The sequence below is a fragment of the Chaetura pelagica genome, unplaced genomic scaffold, assembly GCF_000747805.2.
Source record: "Chaetura pelagica isolate M959 unplaced genomic scaffold, ChaPel_1.0 scaffold414, whole genome shotgun sequence".
Classification (NCBI taxonomy): domain Eukaryota; kingdom Metazoa; phylum Chordata; class Aves; order Apodiformes; family Apodidae; genus Chaetura; species Chaetura pelagica.
The window spans coordinates 853,669-871,114 of record NW_009952976.1 but is presented as its reverse complement, the minus strand read 5'-3'; the positions used below and the strand labels follow the sequence as shown (position 1 = coordinate 871,114).

Here is a 17,446-nt window from a genome sequence, read left to right as displayed (position 1 = left end):
GGGAGCCGGGCACCGCACCCCCTGGGGCTGTCCCCGCTTGAGGAAGGTTTTTTCCCCCCCGCCCCAGCCCTGCGAGGGAAGGAACATCGTTAGTTGAAGGGTTTGGAAGCAACAGGTAAGTGGGGAGCCAGGGCTGCAGCCCCGGGGATCATCCGTAAGCTGGAGGCTCATCCTCTTCCGCGGCACCTGCTGCCCGTGCACGACCTCGTTTTCCGCAGGCAGGTGTGGATTTTGGTAACTGAAGAGCATCGACCAAGCTTCACCCCACACAGAAAAAGAAACGAGGAGCCATTTTGGTAACTGGGCTTTATAAGTGATTTCAACAAACCTTTCTCTGAAAAATGAGCTACTAATTACTTCCATCGTCCATCTTCTCTCTGCTCACTGGGAGTGAAACAGGATGGGGTTTCCTGTTCTGTTCTTGGCTTTGTTCCTCTGCTGCATGCGCCGAATCTTCCCATTTCAGTCTCCAATGTGTGAGAGGGACACTGCCACACCACCCAGACATCTGTCAGTGATGGCATGAGTGGAAACTGAAGGGAAGGCATGGCTGGAACTCCAGCCTGCTATGGGAATTCCCACAGTCAACACAATGCTGACAGGTTTTCATTACTAAACCAACCCTCTCCCAAGCCATGGAACTCCCCCCGCTCCCCAACAGGTGTGAGATACACCCGTGTGGGTGAACCTGAATAAAGTTCTGTCTTGACAATATTAATGTCAAAGCTTGTTTGCTACCAGAGACTTTTGTCTTCCGTGTTCATGACCATCCCATTCAGGTAGCCACCATATCCAAAACCCTTCATAACAACCAAGATTTGAAGGTTTCTTCATATATGGAAAGCTCATAAAGGCCACTTTAGCAACATAACAAAACCTCCTGTCCACCTTCCCTCACCCCCATACAGATAAGCAAAGGCAATGGAGAAGAACTTCCTGGGGCTGGATAGTCCCCACCTGGACAACTTGCGCTCTGAGCATCCCACCACAAAGCAGTAGTGGGGTAAGCACAAGGAGACAGCTTCTCGGAGACAACAAGCACCTTACCCAATTCATACCCTGCACATGGCTGATGACAGTGTCCCACACTGGAGGAAGTCCCCACCCCAACAGGAAATTACTGCCAGGGCCACTTCCACCACTGCTACCTGGCTGAGGCAATGCGGGGTGATGAAAACAGGAAGGCAAAAGCAGACAGTTTGAGAAACAAGCAAATGCTGCAATCGGGCTCCCTCCCTCTCCACAGGTAATCTGGGACTGGGCCCTGCCTCCCACCCATGGAGAAGAGGAGGATTCAGTTCTCAACACAGGCCAAGCAGAACACAATTTGGTAACTCAGCTCAGCAGTTTCTGAATGCTCACTGTGCTTTGGAAGTGCTGAAGTCATCTTCGGGTTTCCATGACTTCACAAGCACACTGGCACTAATTAGCACACAGACCCAGGTTAAGTGATTGTTCATCCTCCAGGGAAATCTGTACAGGGATCGTTACTGCTTTGAAGTCACAGGCTCCCTGGCCTGCTCCCCTTTCATCACACCACCTCTACCATACAGATGAAGGCAATCCCAGCAGAGAGACCCATCTTGCATCCCAAATGTCTCCTCATTTCCAGCAAAGGATACACAATGTCCTGATGTTTCACACAAATGCTTCTCTGTCCCAGCAGGTGCTCCAGCAAGGTCTGAATGGCCCCTGGCTCCACCTGGCAGTGACTGCTCTGAATCTGAGCAGTCAGAAGAAAGAATGACTTCCAGACCAACAGGAAACTGTTGGGCTTGTTCCTTCAAACCTCCCTCCCTCTTCTCCATACAGAGCAATTAGACCTTCAAACTTGTGATCTGGGGAGAATCAAGGAGCCCCCAGTATAATGACACAATTTAGGCAGCTGTTGGCATCTCTGTATGTCATTCTGATTTCATCATACATCCCTCAGGGCAGCAGGCCAAGCTAGCAGCTGCAGGTTCCTTCTTCATCTTACTATAACCTCCTCAATGGAAGTTTATGGCTCCCCATCAAAAGCTAAATCAACCCCTCAGGGATCTTCTTCTCATTTTCCAAGGCAGTCACCACTCTCTTACCTGACAAAGGAAGAGATGAAGAGCATGAGATGTGGCTGCAGGCAGCTCTGCTAAGTTGGCTTCTGCTGCCTCCTGGAGAATCTGGCTAATGTCTTTTTGAGAAATAATATTGCTGCTCTGGTATCTCAGAAACTTGAACAAAGGAGAATAAAAAAGAGGCATTAAATAGTGAAAGACCCACAGACTCCAATAGTGACTCATCTCCTGGAAAGACCTCTTCTGTGAAGTGAAATGCTGCAACACCTTAACCACAGGCCTGGTTTTTATATCCCTTTTTATATCACTTCTAATAGAACCAGTGTGATGGTGATGCTCTGATTTATAACCAGACATATTTTGGTTTAGGTCAGTGCCCTGGTTTGAGCCAGGAAGAAGCCAACTTTCATTTTACTGATTTTTTTCCTTGAGTAAGCTTTCTTTTAACTAGTAGCAGAGTGTTCCAACTAGGACTGATAAGGGTGGAATGTTTTTCTAAGTGCTGGGTCTTCAAGGTCACATCTTCACTCTGCCAGCTCAGACACTACAGGGACACCAATGATCCCCCCGTAGGAGGCTGAGTTAGACAGACAGCAAAACTGGCCAGGGATATTCCATATATCTACGTAAGCTCAGAGGAAGGTCAGAGATCACAGAAGACCATTTCCTTGCTGCTACTTCTTCCCTTCTCTTCCATCCATGGCCGGCGTCCGGGGAGGACTCCGTCCGTCCATCCATCACCATTGGCCCCCAGGCTCAAGCTCTCCTGACCCTCATCACTCTGTGCTTTCTCCAGCAGCTCCAGGATTTTTTGGGACTGTTCACAGCTCAGGAGATGCTGTGGGAGTTGCTGGGGCTGAGGAGAGGCAATAGGGGTTTTGCACATATCTGAACATATTTGTCTAATAATTGTATATATTTTCTTTTATCATTAGTGTTTAATTAAAGCTGTGTAGTTTAGTTTTTAATCCAGCCAAGTCTTTTTTTCTCTCTCTCCTTCCCTACCTGGGTGGGATCAAGAGCATTGTTGTCGGACCTGAGTCAAAGGGTGACAGTCAGGAAGGACATTAAACAAATCAGGTAACCTTTAAAATGTGAAGTAAGAGTAACAAAGCTTCAAAGACCCATCATGTATTTGGAAGGGGAAGGTTCACATTAATAACCCCTTCCTCTCACCCACTGCCATGAGGGCTTTATCTTCAGTATTTGATAGGTAGGATGACATTCCCTCCTTTGCTCACAGGTCCCAGGTACAGCAGGCTAATAGGTTACAGTAACTGAAAAGACAGGTCTGTACAGTTAAAGACAGGGAGACAAGACATGATGCCAAGCAGAGGTCTGCTCTCCAGAGAGCTGCAACATGCTCCCTGACTGGCAACAGCAGTTGCATGTTCTCTGCAGGTTTCCCCTGTCATCCCCAGGGGTCTTGGATGATATAAATAAATGCTATAAACACCAGAAGAACAGGATGTGCTCAGTAACAGCAGTCAGTTTCTGCAGGGTGTGGAAGGGAAGTTTACTTGAAAGTATCATTATAGGGCACAACTACAGTGACAGACAAAGCCATGGCAGTCTCTGAGATTGTGTGTGTGTGTGTGTGTGTGTGTGTGTGTGTGTAGGGGGTAAGTTCCAATAACTGATCCACATGCACTTGTACCAACATACTGGAAAAAATGGAGAACACCCTGCCCTTCCCCTGCTCACCAAGGTCATCAGCCTGAGAACTTCTGGCTGCAGAAGGGACTTCTGGCCCCCATGGAGCAGTGTGAAGAGCAGGAATCGGTGCCAGGGCTGTGAAGCAACATGTAGAGCTGGGAGAGAAGGAGAGATCAATCAAACACAGCTTTCATATTGGCCAAGTGACAGGCTGGACCTGGATATGGACAGTCTTCAATACTGACCCCCAGTTTTCTCTTCCAGACCCCACACTGTGAAACACTATGGGGATATTTTGCCCTTGTTCTTACTTGCTTTTTAATCTGTCACTCTTTGGCCAAGAGTTTAGTCATAAGGACAAAAGCTTAATAGCTTTTTAAAGAAGAAAATACATTTTGTCCATCTTTTTTTTGTGCTGGTACAGGAAAAGAAACCTTCTCCTGGGGTGCGTGTCACAAAATAGTAAGGGGATATCTTTAGCCAGGGTTTTAAAAATAATAGCCTTTGGTTTCAATATGAGGACAAGTTTCCTGACCATGGGTTTTATTTAGCTGCAGAATACTCTGGGGAATTAAGAAAGACCTACAACATTAGATGCACAAACCAAGGCTGGATCTGCATCAGAGTGTATTCTACAGGGACCAGCCAGGCTGGTGGCAGCAAAGTGACAGGTTCAGCTGCTGCTGAAGCAGCATTTAATTAGCTTACTCTCAAATTAGTGGAACCTTCCCATAACATGGCACCTTTGTTTGTTTGTTTGTTTTTAACCCAGCCTTTAAATATCTTCCCTTCAGCTACTGACTGTCATTCATCTGCAGTATTGCATTTTCTTTCAACCACTTCCTCTCTCCCACCAATGTCCAGTTCGTCTGGTGTTCAGTCACTCCACCTCCTTCTTTCTCAATGCTTAAATGACTGTACTGAACAGGTCAAGGTACAGAGAACTTGCTGTCTCTCTTTTAAGATCAGAGCCAGTACCTGGACTTTGTGGCAGAAGGCTGATAATAAACAGAAGGGTCTATTCTTCCCCTGACTGTACAAGGCTGTCATGTTATGCTATATTGCTAACATGGTATACATTGGGTCTGACATGGACCCTGGAAACCAAGGTCTGCCTTTGCCCCTGGAAATCCAGAATTTCCAGCTTCTATTCCCTAAGGCTGCCCAGTATCCTGCTCTTCCATCCCCTCCCTCAGGGCCAAATTGTGACCAACACTGTCCATGTGGAAGACATATCATAGTCAGATCCTGTCTCCCCTGTATTTATGGTCCAAAGGTTTGCCACAATTGCCTTGGAAGTGAAAGACTATTTCTATACTCTCTCCATTCCTAAACCTTTAACTCTTACCACATGGGAAGGGAGGGAATAACTTTTTTTTTTCCCTCCTGGAAAGCATCTTGGTGTCCAGATTCAAAGTGAGGGTTCATGCCTGCAGGGGGGCCAGGCACTGTGATTTCAACCCACAAAGCATATGATTAATTTTAGACATAAAATATTTTTTTCTTATTTGGCATAAACTCATTAAGCATCTGCTCCAGGCTGCTACTGGATGGAGATCAAAGAGTTCAGAATCACTTCAGGAGGGAAACCTGGGAGAAGAGAGACCAGGAAGACTTTACCAACATCCTGGTTCTTGGCATACAGGTACTCCACTAAAGTTTCCAGGCAGGCAACTACAGCTTGAGAGAGCAGCAAGTCTTTCTGGAATACCAAGAGGGAGAAAAAAAGAAAACAAAAACCAGTCAACAGCTATTGCAAGAGAGAAATTAATAAAGTGGCAGGATCTGAAGAGAATGCAACACAGAAAAATAACACCTTTCATCTCCTTCACAGGATGCAACGTGCTGCAAATTAGCTGTCACGTCAAGAAGTCAGACAAAGGCACAACTACTTATTCTGAGACTAAAAAAAACATTAAGTAACAGCCTCCAAAGAATAAAGATGGGAGCCCAACATTGCTGGAGAGTCAGATGTAAGCTGATGTATTATCCCCTGGAGCCTAACATCACTAGAGCAAGTTAAATTTACACTGTCTTACTACCTCCCAAAGCACCTTGCCAGGGTGTGGGGAAGGAATTGGGATTTGTTCCACTTTTCCCACCTCTGTCCCTATGGGTGTGGCATCCCTGCAGAGCAGGAAATGGGAAAACAGAGATCATCATTAGTGCAGAGAGTTTCAGCTATCCAGTTCAGCAGCAGGGAGTACTGCACAGCTTCATTTACCACCCTTCTCACTGCCTCATGATGCAGAAAGGGCTCTTTTCCTCCTCATCATCACATGTCTGTAGGGGGTGGAAAATGCAGGCAGAAGCAAAAAAAAAAAAGGCTGCCCCATAGGTTTCTGAGAGAGGGTGGGTTCTGCTGAGGTCAGCGTACCTGCGTGAAGCCCAAAACACCAGTGGTGTTCCGAAAGTCGTGTTTGACATACCTGCAACTGGACATGCACCAAAAGGTTCTGCAGACTGACAACAAGTGAGAAGACCTGCTGCGTGGCCAGGGGGTGTAGGGCAGCATCCTGCAGTGATGATGGCTGTGGTTGCACAGCACCTTGGGCTGTGTTTTGGCCAATGATCACCAGCAGAGAGGAGAAGTTCTGTCGCAGGATAGCTCTCAGGAATTGCATGATGCTCACTAGACAGGGAGCAGCTTATTATTGTGTGTCAGTGATTTCCTCTCCCTCTCAGTGATTTGGTCTTAAGTGCCCAGTGGAATTGCCCAGCAGCTGCTGACAGATGCAGGCAGGAATGACAACATGAGTTATCTCGTTTGGCTCCTCCCTCTGAGACACTATCCCCGTTCACACTCAGTTCCAGATGTCACTACCAACTTCCAAGGAAGATTGTCCAAACACAGCAGAACTCCAGATCTTTCCCTTTTGCCCTTTCTCACCACCAGTTACAAATGGACCAAAGCTTCCACATTCCCACCAGCACCTGCACTATCCCATCCCACAGTCATCAGTTTTCCCTTGTTGCCTGTAGCATAGTACTAGCAGCTGCTTCCAGTCAAATCCCCATAATGGATACAAAATACCTAACAGGAGGATTGGCTTCTTCTTCCTGAAAATGACTGCATCCAGGACTTTTGTTAGGTCTAGAGAGAGAGTCTGGTGAACCTAGAGGAGAATGAAATATAGGAGAATAAATGGTGCTGGTTTGGACCAGGTAAAAAGCTCCCTTACAGCTTCCTTTCAGTTCTTAGACATGACCCCCTGATGAACACTGAAAAACAATGGAACAGCAAGAGGGTTTCAGGAGTCTGATCCAGATGGGACAGTCACATCACTGGGCCCTCAAGTTTCACTCACCACCAGTTGCTAGCCCTGTACAGCTTCCAAACCACAGAGCAACTTGTTAGCCTGTCTCACACTTACTACTCCCTGCAGGCCCCCTGGCACATGGCTGGCAGGCTGCCGAGCACATGGAAAGGCAGCAACAGCCAACACCAAACACGGCTGCACCTTTAGCCCCACAGCCAGTTAGCAAGACTGAGGAGCCAGGTAGCCAAAAACCAGCAGTGATGACAAGAATCTGGCCCTGTCTGCAGGAGCTGGGAAGCCTGCAGAGAGCCCAGGGCTAGGAACTGTGGCATAGGTGAGGGAGACAGGGCAGGTCAGGGACTTGGGAACTGGGTTAACAGGAAAGGTGGGCTTGAGAGGGCAGTCTGCAATACACTGCTTCCCTCACAGAGCAGCCATTCAGCAGTGATGGCATAAAGCCCTAGAAGGGTTCAAGCTCTCCAGTAAGGTAGAGGGAAGAAAGGACAGGCATAGGGACCACAGGGCTGATTCCTTCAAACTGTCTTCTGAAGAGAAAAATGGGAGACCTAAGATTATCTCCTGCAACGGGGTGGCAGTGGTTACCTGTCGAAGAACTGACAAGCGAAAGCCTTTAATAGCCTACTGTCCATGCCCCATGTTTATCCATGGGCTTCTGCTAAAGCCAGTAGCAGCAACACAGTTAACACAAAAGCTTGCTATGCTCAAACCCTCACTATTAACACCAGCCTGATATGAATGTGGCCATTTCTCAGAGCCTTTGTTGCCCTCTAAAAAAACTGCAGGACTGGCATCAAATCACATTTGCAGCCACAAAGGCCAAAGGCTGTATTACAAGGGCCTTCAGGATGCTTTGTGCAGCTTCAGCTATACTGAGTAGCAGAAAGCAGCAAAATAAATAAGTCTTCCTCTTATCCCCTCTCTCTCCCCCTCAGCAGGAGATAAGAAAAACTGAAGCTTAGAAATGCTGAAGATCAGAAATGCTGAAGCATCCTTGAACCACTTCATTTGCCATCTGCATCTGTAGTTTCCCCACCTCTGATGCAAGAAGGATTCTGGATTGCAGGTTTAGCACATCAAGCCAATAGGGTTTTGATGAAGCCAAACAACAGGCTTATAAGCCACTAAATGCTTAGAATCGATATGAGCTGAGAGTCACTCCCAGAAGATAAAGCTCAACACTAGCCACTAGAATTTAGGCACAACACTGACCACCCAGACACAGCCCTGACTTGGAAGCTGAGAAGGTAAATTGTGCTCAGCAGTTGATAGAGCAGGGACAGGCAGGTCTTGCTATGCATTCACATCACTGACATTCCACAAAAGTCCCATGCTATAAGACCTAAGCAGAGACAGCACATCCATGAGGGAACAGGTGTAGACTTCATCTGGATTGGCCTTTTGGAAAATATCTTCTCTCAGCATTACAAACCCAACCCTTGTCTCCCTGTGCAGGTGTATGCCTGTAATGTGATTTTACCATCTGTGAATAGGTGCACTGGCTCCCAAAGCACACACTCTGCTGGACATAACTGCAACAGCAGAGTTCACAGCTTATGACACACTGTGTAACTCCATATAAAGCCAGGGAGAGAGGCCTGGGTAGATACTTCAAAAGGAAACGTTATCCTCTCCTGCTGGCATTAAGAATTGCTTCCCTCAAAGTTGTAATGCCAACATCAGTTGACAACTCCAGCTTAGCTCTCTTGTCAGGCTGCAAAGCAGCAAATGTAATGACAGCTGCCCACATTCATAGGAGCTTGCTAATATTGAATACTTACTTGCCAATAATAGATTCAGGTTTTGACTGTTCCACTATTGATCATTTTAGTACCAAAAAAAGCAGTTTACAACATGGGAGCTTTTTCTTCTACCCACAGCCTTCCTTTGAGACAGGCCTTAAAACGTATTTTGCTCTGTCCCAAATAAGAAAGTGATTTGTGTCAGAGGGGCTGGGTATGCATTTTCCCCCCAGGATTCCTGCCCCTCTCTAACTGTCCAACGATTTGGGTCTCAGTCTTCAGCCACACACTAGCTTCCAGTCCTGCTGGAGAAATGCAGCAGGAAATAACTTGTGGGCAGTAACAAAAGAGCAACCAAGGCAAGCAGATTCCGGGCCAAAGCAAACCACTTTCCTCTGCTAATGAAGGTGGGTTCTTTTGTTTTGTTTTATTTTCAAAGTTTAGCCATTTCCTGGACCTGAACACTGGAGTGGTTCTAACCTCAGTATTGTAGCGATGCTGATAAAGTAAGAGGGATGCAACCAACAGCCACCCAGAGCACAGCAAGGCATCCTCAGGTGATAGGCAAGCAGGTTCAGAGGAAGGGGACTGCAACCAGGTGCATTCCAAGACCTTCTGCAGGAGCTCCAGCAAGGACACATTGGAGAGCAGCACAGCCACTGCTGTGTGGGAGAAAGACAGAGAGGCTGATGGGATAGCACAGGTTAAACCAGCCTGACAAGCAGAAGGGAAGTGCAGAGCACACCCCTGCTACAGTGAGGCAGCCCCAGCTGGCACAGCTCATCAGAGTAAGGCTGTCCAGCTACACTGGTATTCATCTCCCACAGCACAAGTGACCACTCAGCAAGCTAATGACATTACCAGCCTTCAGCTAACACAGCCGGAAGGTTGGCTGGAGCTGTTCTGTATTATTGTTCAGTTTTTTTGAATCATGGCAACACAGGGACATTTTGAACAAAGCACCAAAGCCCCACTGCTGTGTTTTATGAACAGGAAAAATACAGTGGTTCTGTGTCTCAGCAGCCAATTCCCAAATCATCATAAGGCAGCAAAACCTAAACAAAAAGAAAAACATCAACCTGAAAAACGTCATCCCAAATAGAAAATGGCCTTTGTTAAATGTAATGTTGTGTCTGGAAGGGGAAAAATCCACCTTCCCTGCTGAAAACAGTTTTACAATACAGTCTCTGATGGCCAAGCTATAACTTCACTGAGATTAATTTAGCAATCAATACAGTCTTGCCTCACCTCTCTGTTGACTACAAGGTGTTGTCTGATGAAGGCTCCAGTACAGAAAATTCAAGGATGGCTGCAGGAGGTCAGTGTCCCTTGGACTGCATTTCCCACAGAGATTACTGACTGAAAACAAAAGAACGTGCATAACACAGACACCAACACTGCAGAGCATCTCAGCACAAGAAAGAAGTCATTCAGTGGGGAGACAATTCAGATAAGAGCAACACAACCTGAAGTGAAAATAAACAGAGCACGGTACAGATCTAGTGATAGGCATCTGCCCTGGAGTGTTTGCTCTAAACAGGACTATGTGGTGGAGGATGATAACAGAGAGGGAGGAACAGAAAAGGGTATATTAAAGGGTGAAGATCATTTTGGGCAGTAGTGAATCCAAGAGCAACAGACTATAAGTTACCTGTTTCCACAGAGTGAGTTTGATCCTAATATCAGGTCAAGCATAAAGAGCCATGTGCCTGTCTCATGTGGTGACCAGACTTGGGAAGACATGGAGAGCTCACCAACTCTGTTCACACTAGGAATAAATGCTCCACATTTGTTGTAAGCACTGAACACTTAGGAACAATATTTAGCAAGGATTTGGCATGGAAATCCAGGACTGCAAGGCTCAGCAAAACTGTCATAAGAAATCTTTTGAAGAGCTTAAAGTCTGAGTAAGCAATTCTCAAAAAACACACATTAACATGTTTCCCCATGCCCATTCCATCTACAAGCTGGTTTCACATCAGCCTCATCAGAGGAGAGTGCCCTGCACACCCACCCCTGAAGGAGATAGCCTGGGGAGCCAGGCAAGGAATGAAGGGGGTGTCTGGAGCAGGGAGAGAGTTGTGCTGAAAAATACAGAGCTGAAAGCAAGTGCAGGAGCTTCTGACCCCTGGGAGCAGCTGAGCTGTGCTCTGAAATCACAGCAGCTAAAAAGGGCTGATAAGAAAAAAGAGGACATGCTTCTTCCACACCTCAATTCACTTGGCTAATGAATGTCTGAGAAACACTGCTTCTTTATAAGGGCAACACAGGCAGCCCCAAGACATGGAACACTGGAAACTGAAGGGGACAGTCCTTCAAAATCTACTGGAGAGATCAATTTTTCAGAGCAGGGAAGACATGAGTGGATGGATCAGCTGAACTTCCCTCTTTTTTCACAGTCTGCATGAATCTCCAGTAGGCAAGTAAGAAGGGAGAAGTCACCAGGTCATGGTATGGGGAGTAAACAAACAGCCTGTTCTTTTATGTCTCTGAGGTGGAGCAGGCAAGTCCTGTGGATGGTTGGGACCCATGTACTCTGGACTCACCTTTCAGGGACAGCCCAGGTTCACTGGGCTGCTGGGTCTTGGATGGGTGGTTCACAGGACACCCCTGTGGCCTGAACCCCAAAGGAATGTGTTATCAAGTCTGGATGGGGAAAGATGTTTCAGGAAGCACATCATCAACACTATCATGTGCCAAGTGAAAAGCAGTCACAGACCCTGAAATCATGTCACAGCCAGGAAAATACTTCAGCTGCCCTGTAAGGTTTAGGACAACAAATGTATTGTAAAAGCAAGAGGCAGAGAAAATGGGTTTTGTTGACTGAACACCTGGTAACCAGGACTCTTTATAATGCTCTGGCTATGAAAGTATCTCAAAGCAATGATAATTGTAATGCTAGGTACAGCTTCTCTCAAGGAACAAAGAGCCAGCACCTAATCATCATATGGATCAATTAACAAACACAGATCAAAGCCCCCTGGGAGAAGATGGACACACAGACTCACCCTGGTGAAGCAGCTTGAAGTCTGTACTGTCCAGCTCCCTCACATCCTTGCTCCGCAGCTGCACCAGGAAAAGGAGGCTCAGCAAAACGGGCAGGTTCCTGTTAGCTAAGAAGAGCACAACACCTGAGCTTGTCAGTGAACTCTCAACTGTGGCACCTTACAGTGTAAAAAGAACTGTTAATTTTCTGGCTCAGCAGTAAGGGTGGGTTAGAGGAAGAAGTATTCCCCCCTCACACAAGCACACATACACACTCACAAAGTAATTCTCCTCTCTACAGTCCCCTCTGGATCAGGCCCCTTTCTGCCACTGTGGGTTGGCTTGAGACACATGCTGGGTCCTGCCCACACTGCTCTAGGAGCAACTAGAAAAGAGGGAGAGAAAGGAAGCTAGGGTCTTTTACCCCCTTGGTGAACCATGTACAGCATTGAACATGAATAGGGGCATGGTCACTGCACATTCAAATTGACAGGTCAACAAGCTAGAAAGTTACCAGCTCTTTGCCCTCCTCCCATCTACCTGATCACCACTGGCAGCCCATGCTCTGGCAGCAGCCCAGCACCTCAGAGCACTCAGCTGCACAACATTTGTTCTCCAGCATCTTATGAGGCTGGAGAAAGCTATCCATCCCACTCCACAGGGCGGAGCAGAGACAGGCCTCTGGTGAGAGCCCCACAGGGCAGGCCTGTCCACAAGGAGAACAGAGGTGCTCAGCCCACCAAATCCCCATGGCAACCTCCTCCCTGGTGTATTCACTCTTCTGCAGTACTGTAAACAGGTCAAGACTTTGCATTGTGTATAGCCATGCCTACAGCATGCAACTATCACCTCCAGAAAATGTCTTCACAAAGGCTCAGGAGTTTTCAGTTTTTAGGAGAAAACATTATGGGTATCTTTAATGTTAACATATTCTTGATGGAGTCCCACTGTTGGGTCTTCTTGTTGTCCAAGAGCAGGCTGCTGTTTGAACAGGGATGCAGATCCCCTGGACTCTTCTGTCCCAGACCTCTTCCCAGCCTGTGTGCTGGGAGACAAGAGAGTTCTGTCTCCAGAATACATCTAGTGTTTGATTTTCTGAATGTTTCTGCCAGTAACTCAGCTAATGCCTTCAAGATGCAGTATGGGGATATTAGACACAACAGAAGGGCTCTAATCTTGCTACAGCCCCTCTAGCCCAGTGTCCTGTCTCCACTAACAGCAGTTTGGGGAAAAGGTCTGACTCCTGCAAACAGTAAATGGACAGTGTACCAACCCACAGCTCCTGGCACCCCTACATCAGTAACAAAAGGACACCATAACTTTCAATAGGCACTATTCCAACCATGATCAGACCTGGAAGACGCCAACATTGCCTTCTTTATCCTTAACCTTGCAGCCTCATGCTCTACCATGCTCCTGCTTTCAACCTAACCTCTTCTCCAGCCTACTGACAAGATAAAGCAAAACCACTTTCCCTCTTGTTGCTTCTATCCCAAATGTTGCACAGCAAAACACCCCAAACACAGCAGAGCTGTTACAATTGTCAGTGGTCACCTCAGGAACAAACAAAAGCTGGGTCTCTCTCCCAGGGGAGCCAAGGACATCCTAGCACTGCTCCCTTTTCCAGTTCAAGCTCACAAATTTCTTTGCACAGCACTGTTCATAATGGGAGAACAGTCCCACCTCCACAGACAGGACTGGTAAGGAAAACAGGTTTCCCCCCCAGTCACAACCCTGCTAAATCTTTGAGATGTTGAATAGAATTATGGAATCTGGTAATACCACAGTTCCTATTTGGAGATCAGTATCATGAATTATTCAAACAATCTCTGCTCCCAGTCCCTGTGCCCTGGGAACTGAGTGTACTCAGGCATACCAAACTGTTTTGCACAGAGAAACAGCAAAAAGGAGGATGTGTTTCAGTCACCAGCTGAGCTCCTCTTCAAGCTGGGAGATTTACCAGCACAGCTCACCACTTGAAGACTCATGGCAGTATAAGAAAACCCTGCCTTGGTTTAACAATCACAGTGTGAAGCCAGAACAACCTAAATCAAAAAAAGACACTCCAAACCAAAAATCTCTGGAAAAGGAAATTAAATCAGGACAGTTCTGTCCATAAATTTCCTCACACAGATAAAACGAGTGAAGCTACATCAGCAGTTCAAAAGCACGTTATCCCAGACTGCATCCCTTCAGTCATCTACACTGCTAGTAGATCTTACAGCAAGATCAAGTCACAGAGGTGAGTCACCTTGTAAGGAGGCTGAGCTGCTCTCTACCAGCAGCTGCTGCAGAATCTGTAGGAACTGACTCCGGAGCAGGTCACAGACAGGCACATCCTCATTTCTTTCCAGGAAGGTCCTTAGAGTCATCAACACCTTCCAAGCCACCTCCACAGAGCTTGCGCAGACCAGGTCCTGCAAGGGAAGAAGCACACATGTTACCTTTCTGCCCTGATTAGGCAGAAGTCACTGCTATTTAATACCATTATGCTAATCTAGTACCTTAGTGCTAATAAAACACTGTTCAGATGAAGTATGTCCTGATTAAAGAGAGAACTGAATGAAGCAGGCAGACTCTTATCTGATAGGCAACTCTGAATAATATCCTGTTTAAAGCATCAGTTTGGCTGCTTAACTCCCATCCAGCACACACATGCAGGGGTAACATACTTTTAAGCTCAAGGCTTTAGATAAGTGATAGCCTAAAGCCAGAGCACCAAGCTTCTGGCAGTTCTGCTCTCCTTGTTGATCAGAAGAATAAGGTTGCATATTAAAGATGCTTACCTAAAATCAAGTTTATGAGTCAGCCCATAGTTACTGATTTTCAGCAGACTGGCAGTCTTGTATCTGCAGTAGCAACTTAACAGCTGAACTGCATGAAATGTACATAAACCAAACAAGCAATCACTCCATCATAGAAAAAGGGAGAGTCGTGTACACAGCATTCAGCCCACGAGCCTGTTTCTTGACTACGGAGCTCTGCCTGGAGTCTCTGAGCTGAATTCCACAGCCAGTGTGTATGCATATATACATATAAGTATTATTTGGGCATACGTCTACTGTTAAGGTGTTTAACATAAAAATAATCTGCACAGCAGGTACAGGTGCAGTTCCATAAAGATCAGGCAGAAAATACCTGGTAGTCCTGACATAATATGATAATCTCAACATGTATTATATCAGCACTACCTTTCCTCTCCTCCCCCAGTAGTCTCGGCTACTGCATTGCAAATGGTACAGCTGAAAAGAGGTAAACAGAAAACTGGCCTCAGCAACTAAGCCTACAGCCTGCCAGGACAGCCTACTGCCTTTTCCAGCTACCTTCTCCCATCACACAGTAGTCATGCATCCAGACTGGGGTGATGGGAGAGAAAATGGCTGTGGAATCCCAAACTCAAGGAAAGCACTGAAAGTAAGAACATGCTGCCTGTGCCAGGAAAACCTCTCCAGTTCTGAGCCTGATTCCTCCCTACACCTGAGACTTTCAGGAATAAGGGGCAGGAAGCTGTCTTGGCTCCACTGACACAGATCTGTTCCATTTGACATTCAGGAATGTAATCTAATGTCAGGCAGCCTATCTTCATTCTCTGAGCCAGCACCTCAGATCTGGAGCATCAAGAATGCAAGTGGAACAGTGTGTGATCATGACCACTTTCACAACCACTTTCACCCCAGATGAACACACATACCACAGAATGGCACTAACCAAGGGCCACAGTTTTCCTGGTCAGGTAAATGCATCACTGTGTTACCATCTTCCTTCTCACTCAGGATCTCAAGGTCTCAGTAGAAGGCACAAACCATCTGTTATCTCTAATCCCAACAATTATTAAAAGCTGTTAAGCAAATAAATAATCCTTGGAAAGACATTAATTTTTGTTTCAATGTACCATGCAGAGGCCTTTCCATTTCACTAGTGCATCCTCGGGCCGAGGTTATTCACCTCATAAGTTTTGTTTACATCTGACAGTACATTTATCCCAGGATATTGCACGGTTTTATTAGCCCATCTAAATTCAGATTGATTATGCTCTTCCCCAACTGGAAGGTGAATTGTCAAAGCCTGTGATTTATTGCAACTCACTTTAAAGACCAGGACAGAGCTAAATTAATTTCTGCAAGAGCACACAGCAAGACAGAATAGGGAAAGCAGCAATGCTGTACCATTTAGGGAAGGAGCCACTGATTCTCTTTTGCTCATTGACAGACCTGTGATGTACACATCTGCTTTAGTTTATGGAGTGATAGGTTCCAGCACTACTGCCAAAGGTAACAGCACAGACAAGTTTCATGGGACACTTCTCCTTCATTTGTATTGAAATGTCAACTCATTGATCACATTACTAATGCTCTGCAATGGCATCACATGCCTGGACTCTGCTTCCTACTCTGCAGTATCACCCTAACTGTGGAAGAACAGCCCTATGCAAGAGCCCTCCTGTCAGTCATTTCAGTCACCTGGGGTATTAGAGTTTACTTTGTAGTCTCTTTGTAGACCAGAACAAATAAACCCCAGCCTGTAGTGCCCCATGAGTGCCCACTCAGAATCAGACCTTGCTTCTTCACTGTCTGCTTACGTGTGTTTCTCTTCTCAATGACATATCATTTTAATTTCTCTAACAGCCTGGAGAAGAAACCTGACAGCTCCTACCTTTTGCCCTTACAGGTAAATCACATATTCTTGTCTGGAAATGTTCCCAAGTGTTCACTATGTGACTGGCTAAACAGTCAGGGGTAAGTGGCCACTGATGGGGAGGGGTGGCAGGGGAGGTGGGAGGGGTGGAAGTGAGATAAGGCCTCTGAGCAGCCGTCAGGACCTGGATTCTGTCACAATTCTATAGTTTAACAGAGATCATTACACCAGCTAAAGGCAAACATACTAGTCCTGCTGCTTCAAGACTCCTTTCTCTCCACACTGTAATTTTCCCTGTCCCAGGATTTTTCTTTTATTTTTTAAGAGCAATTAAACACATTGTTTGCAGTCCTGAAAACTCCACACAGAGTACTGCAAAAATCTCTGACAAGACTCCCCAGTTAAAAACAAACAAAATTAAAACCCCAAGCAAACAGGAAGCCATTCCCTCAAGACCTTGTTCTCTGCACAGTGCTTTTTCAGAGTTCTTTGCTCCTCATATCATTCTCTTCTATCAGTAGTAAACCATTGCTCCCAAATTAGCAACACAGCTTCTTGAAGGGCTACCACAGAAAAATCTGGAGTACCCATCTGTGTATCTAGATAGAGAAAGGAATGGGTGTTTTCATGGCATACATCAGCAGCACCATTCAGATCCCTTCCTAGCTATCCCTCAAAAGGTCACTTTCTATCCCAGTGGATAGATGACAGAGAAAGAGCTGACACACACGCACAGTCCCATCTTCCCTATCAGACTAGGAGGTGGAAGTCTGTGTATATACACATGGGCCCTTCTAGGAGAATCCTCAGCCTCATACCAGCACTAAGAGCTTTAAGAACCAAAAAGCCCCCTAAACCAGGGCCAGGACATCAGCCTGTCCTTGTAAAGTCACATACCAGTAAAATAAGTAAAATGCTGGAATTGCTCTTCAGAATGGGAAGTAAAGGATTAGTGCTATTCAGCTGATCAGATGTGCCAAGACCAGCTTCTTCAGTCTCAGTTCGCTTGTGCTCTCCCCAGGAAAACCAAAGTTGGAGGACTTGGTGTCCAAATCTCCCCATAAGTTCAGGGTACTGCAGGAAGAATTTCAGCAGG

The 17,446-nt window shown here is 46.3% G+C and overlaps 1 protein-coding gene across 1 annotated transcript in view; it reads right to left on the bottom strand.

Moving 5' to 3' along the window:
• Positions 1–1,531: 1,531 nt before the first annotated feature.
• MEI1 (meiosis inhibitor 1) overlaps positions 1,532–17,446 on the bottom strand; it is a 35,184-nt gene continuing 19,269 nt past the window's right edge. The window contains exons 17-27 of the mRNA XM_009996377.1: positions 17,248–17,446; positions 13,967–14,132; positions 11,739–11,843; positions 9,979–10,089; positions 9,211–9,392; positions 6,745–6,826; positions 6,140–6,342; positions 5,331–5,412; positions 3,759–3,865; positions 2,079–2,210; positions 1,532–1,723 (exon numbers count right to left, since the gene is read on the bottom strand). Coding sequence (XP_009994679.1) covers positions 1,532–1,723; positions 2,079–2,210; positions 3,759–3,865; positions 5,331–5,412; positions 6,140–6,342; positions 6,745–6,826; positions 9,211–9,392; positions 9,979–10,089; positions 11,739–11,843; positions 13,967–14,132; positions 17,248–17,446 — 1,561 coding nt within the window. The remainder of the gene's footprint in view (positions 1,724–2,078; positions 2,211–3,758; positions 3,866–5,330; positions 5,413–6,139; positions 6,343–6,744; positions 6,827–9,210; positions 9,393–9,978; positions 10,090–11,738; positions 11,844–13,966; positions 14,133–17,247) is intronic.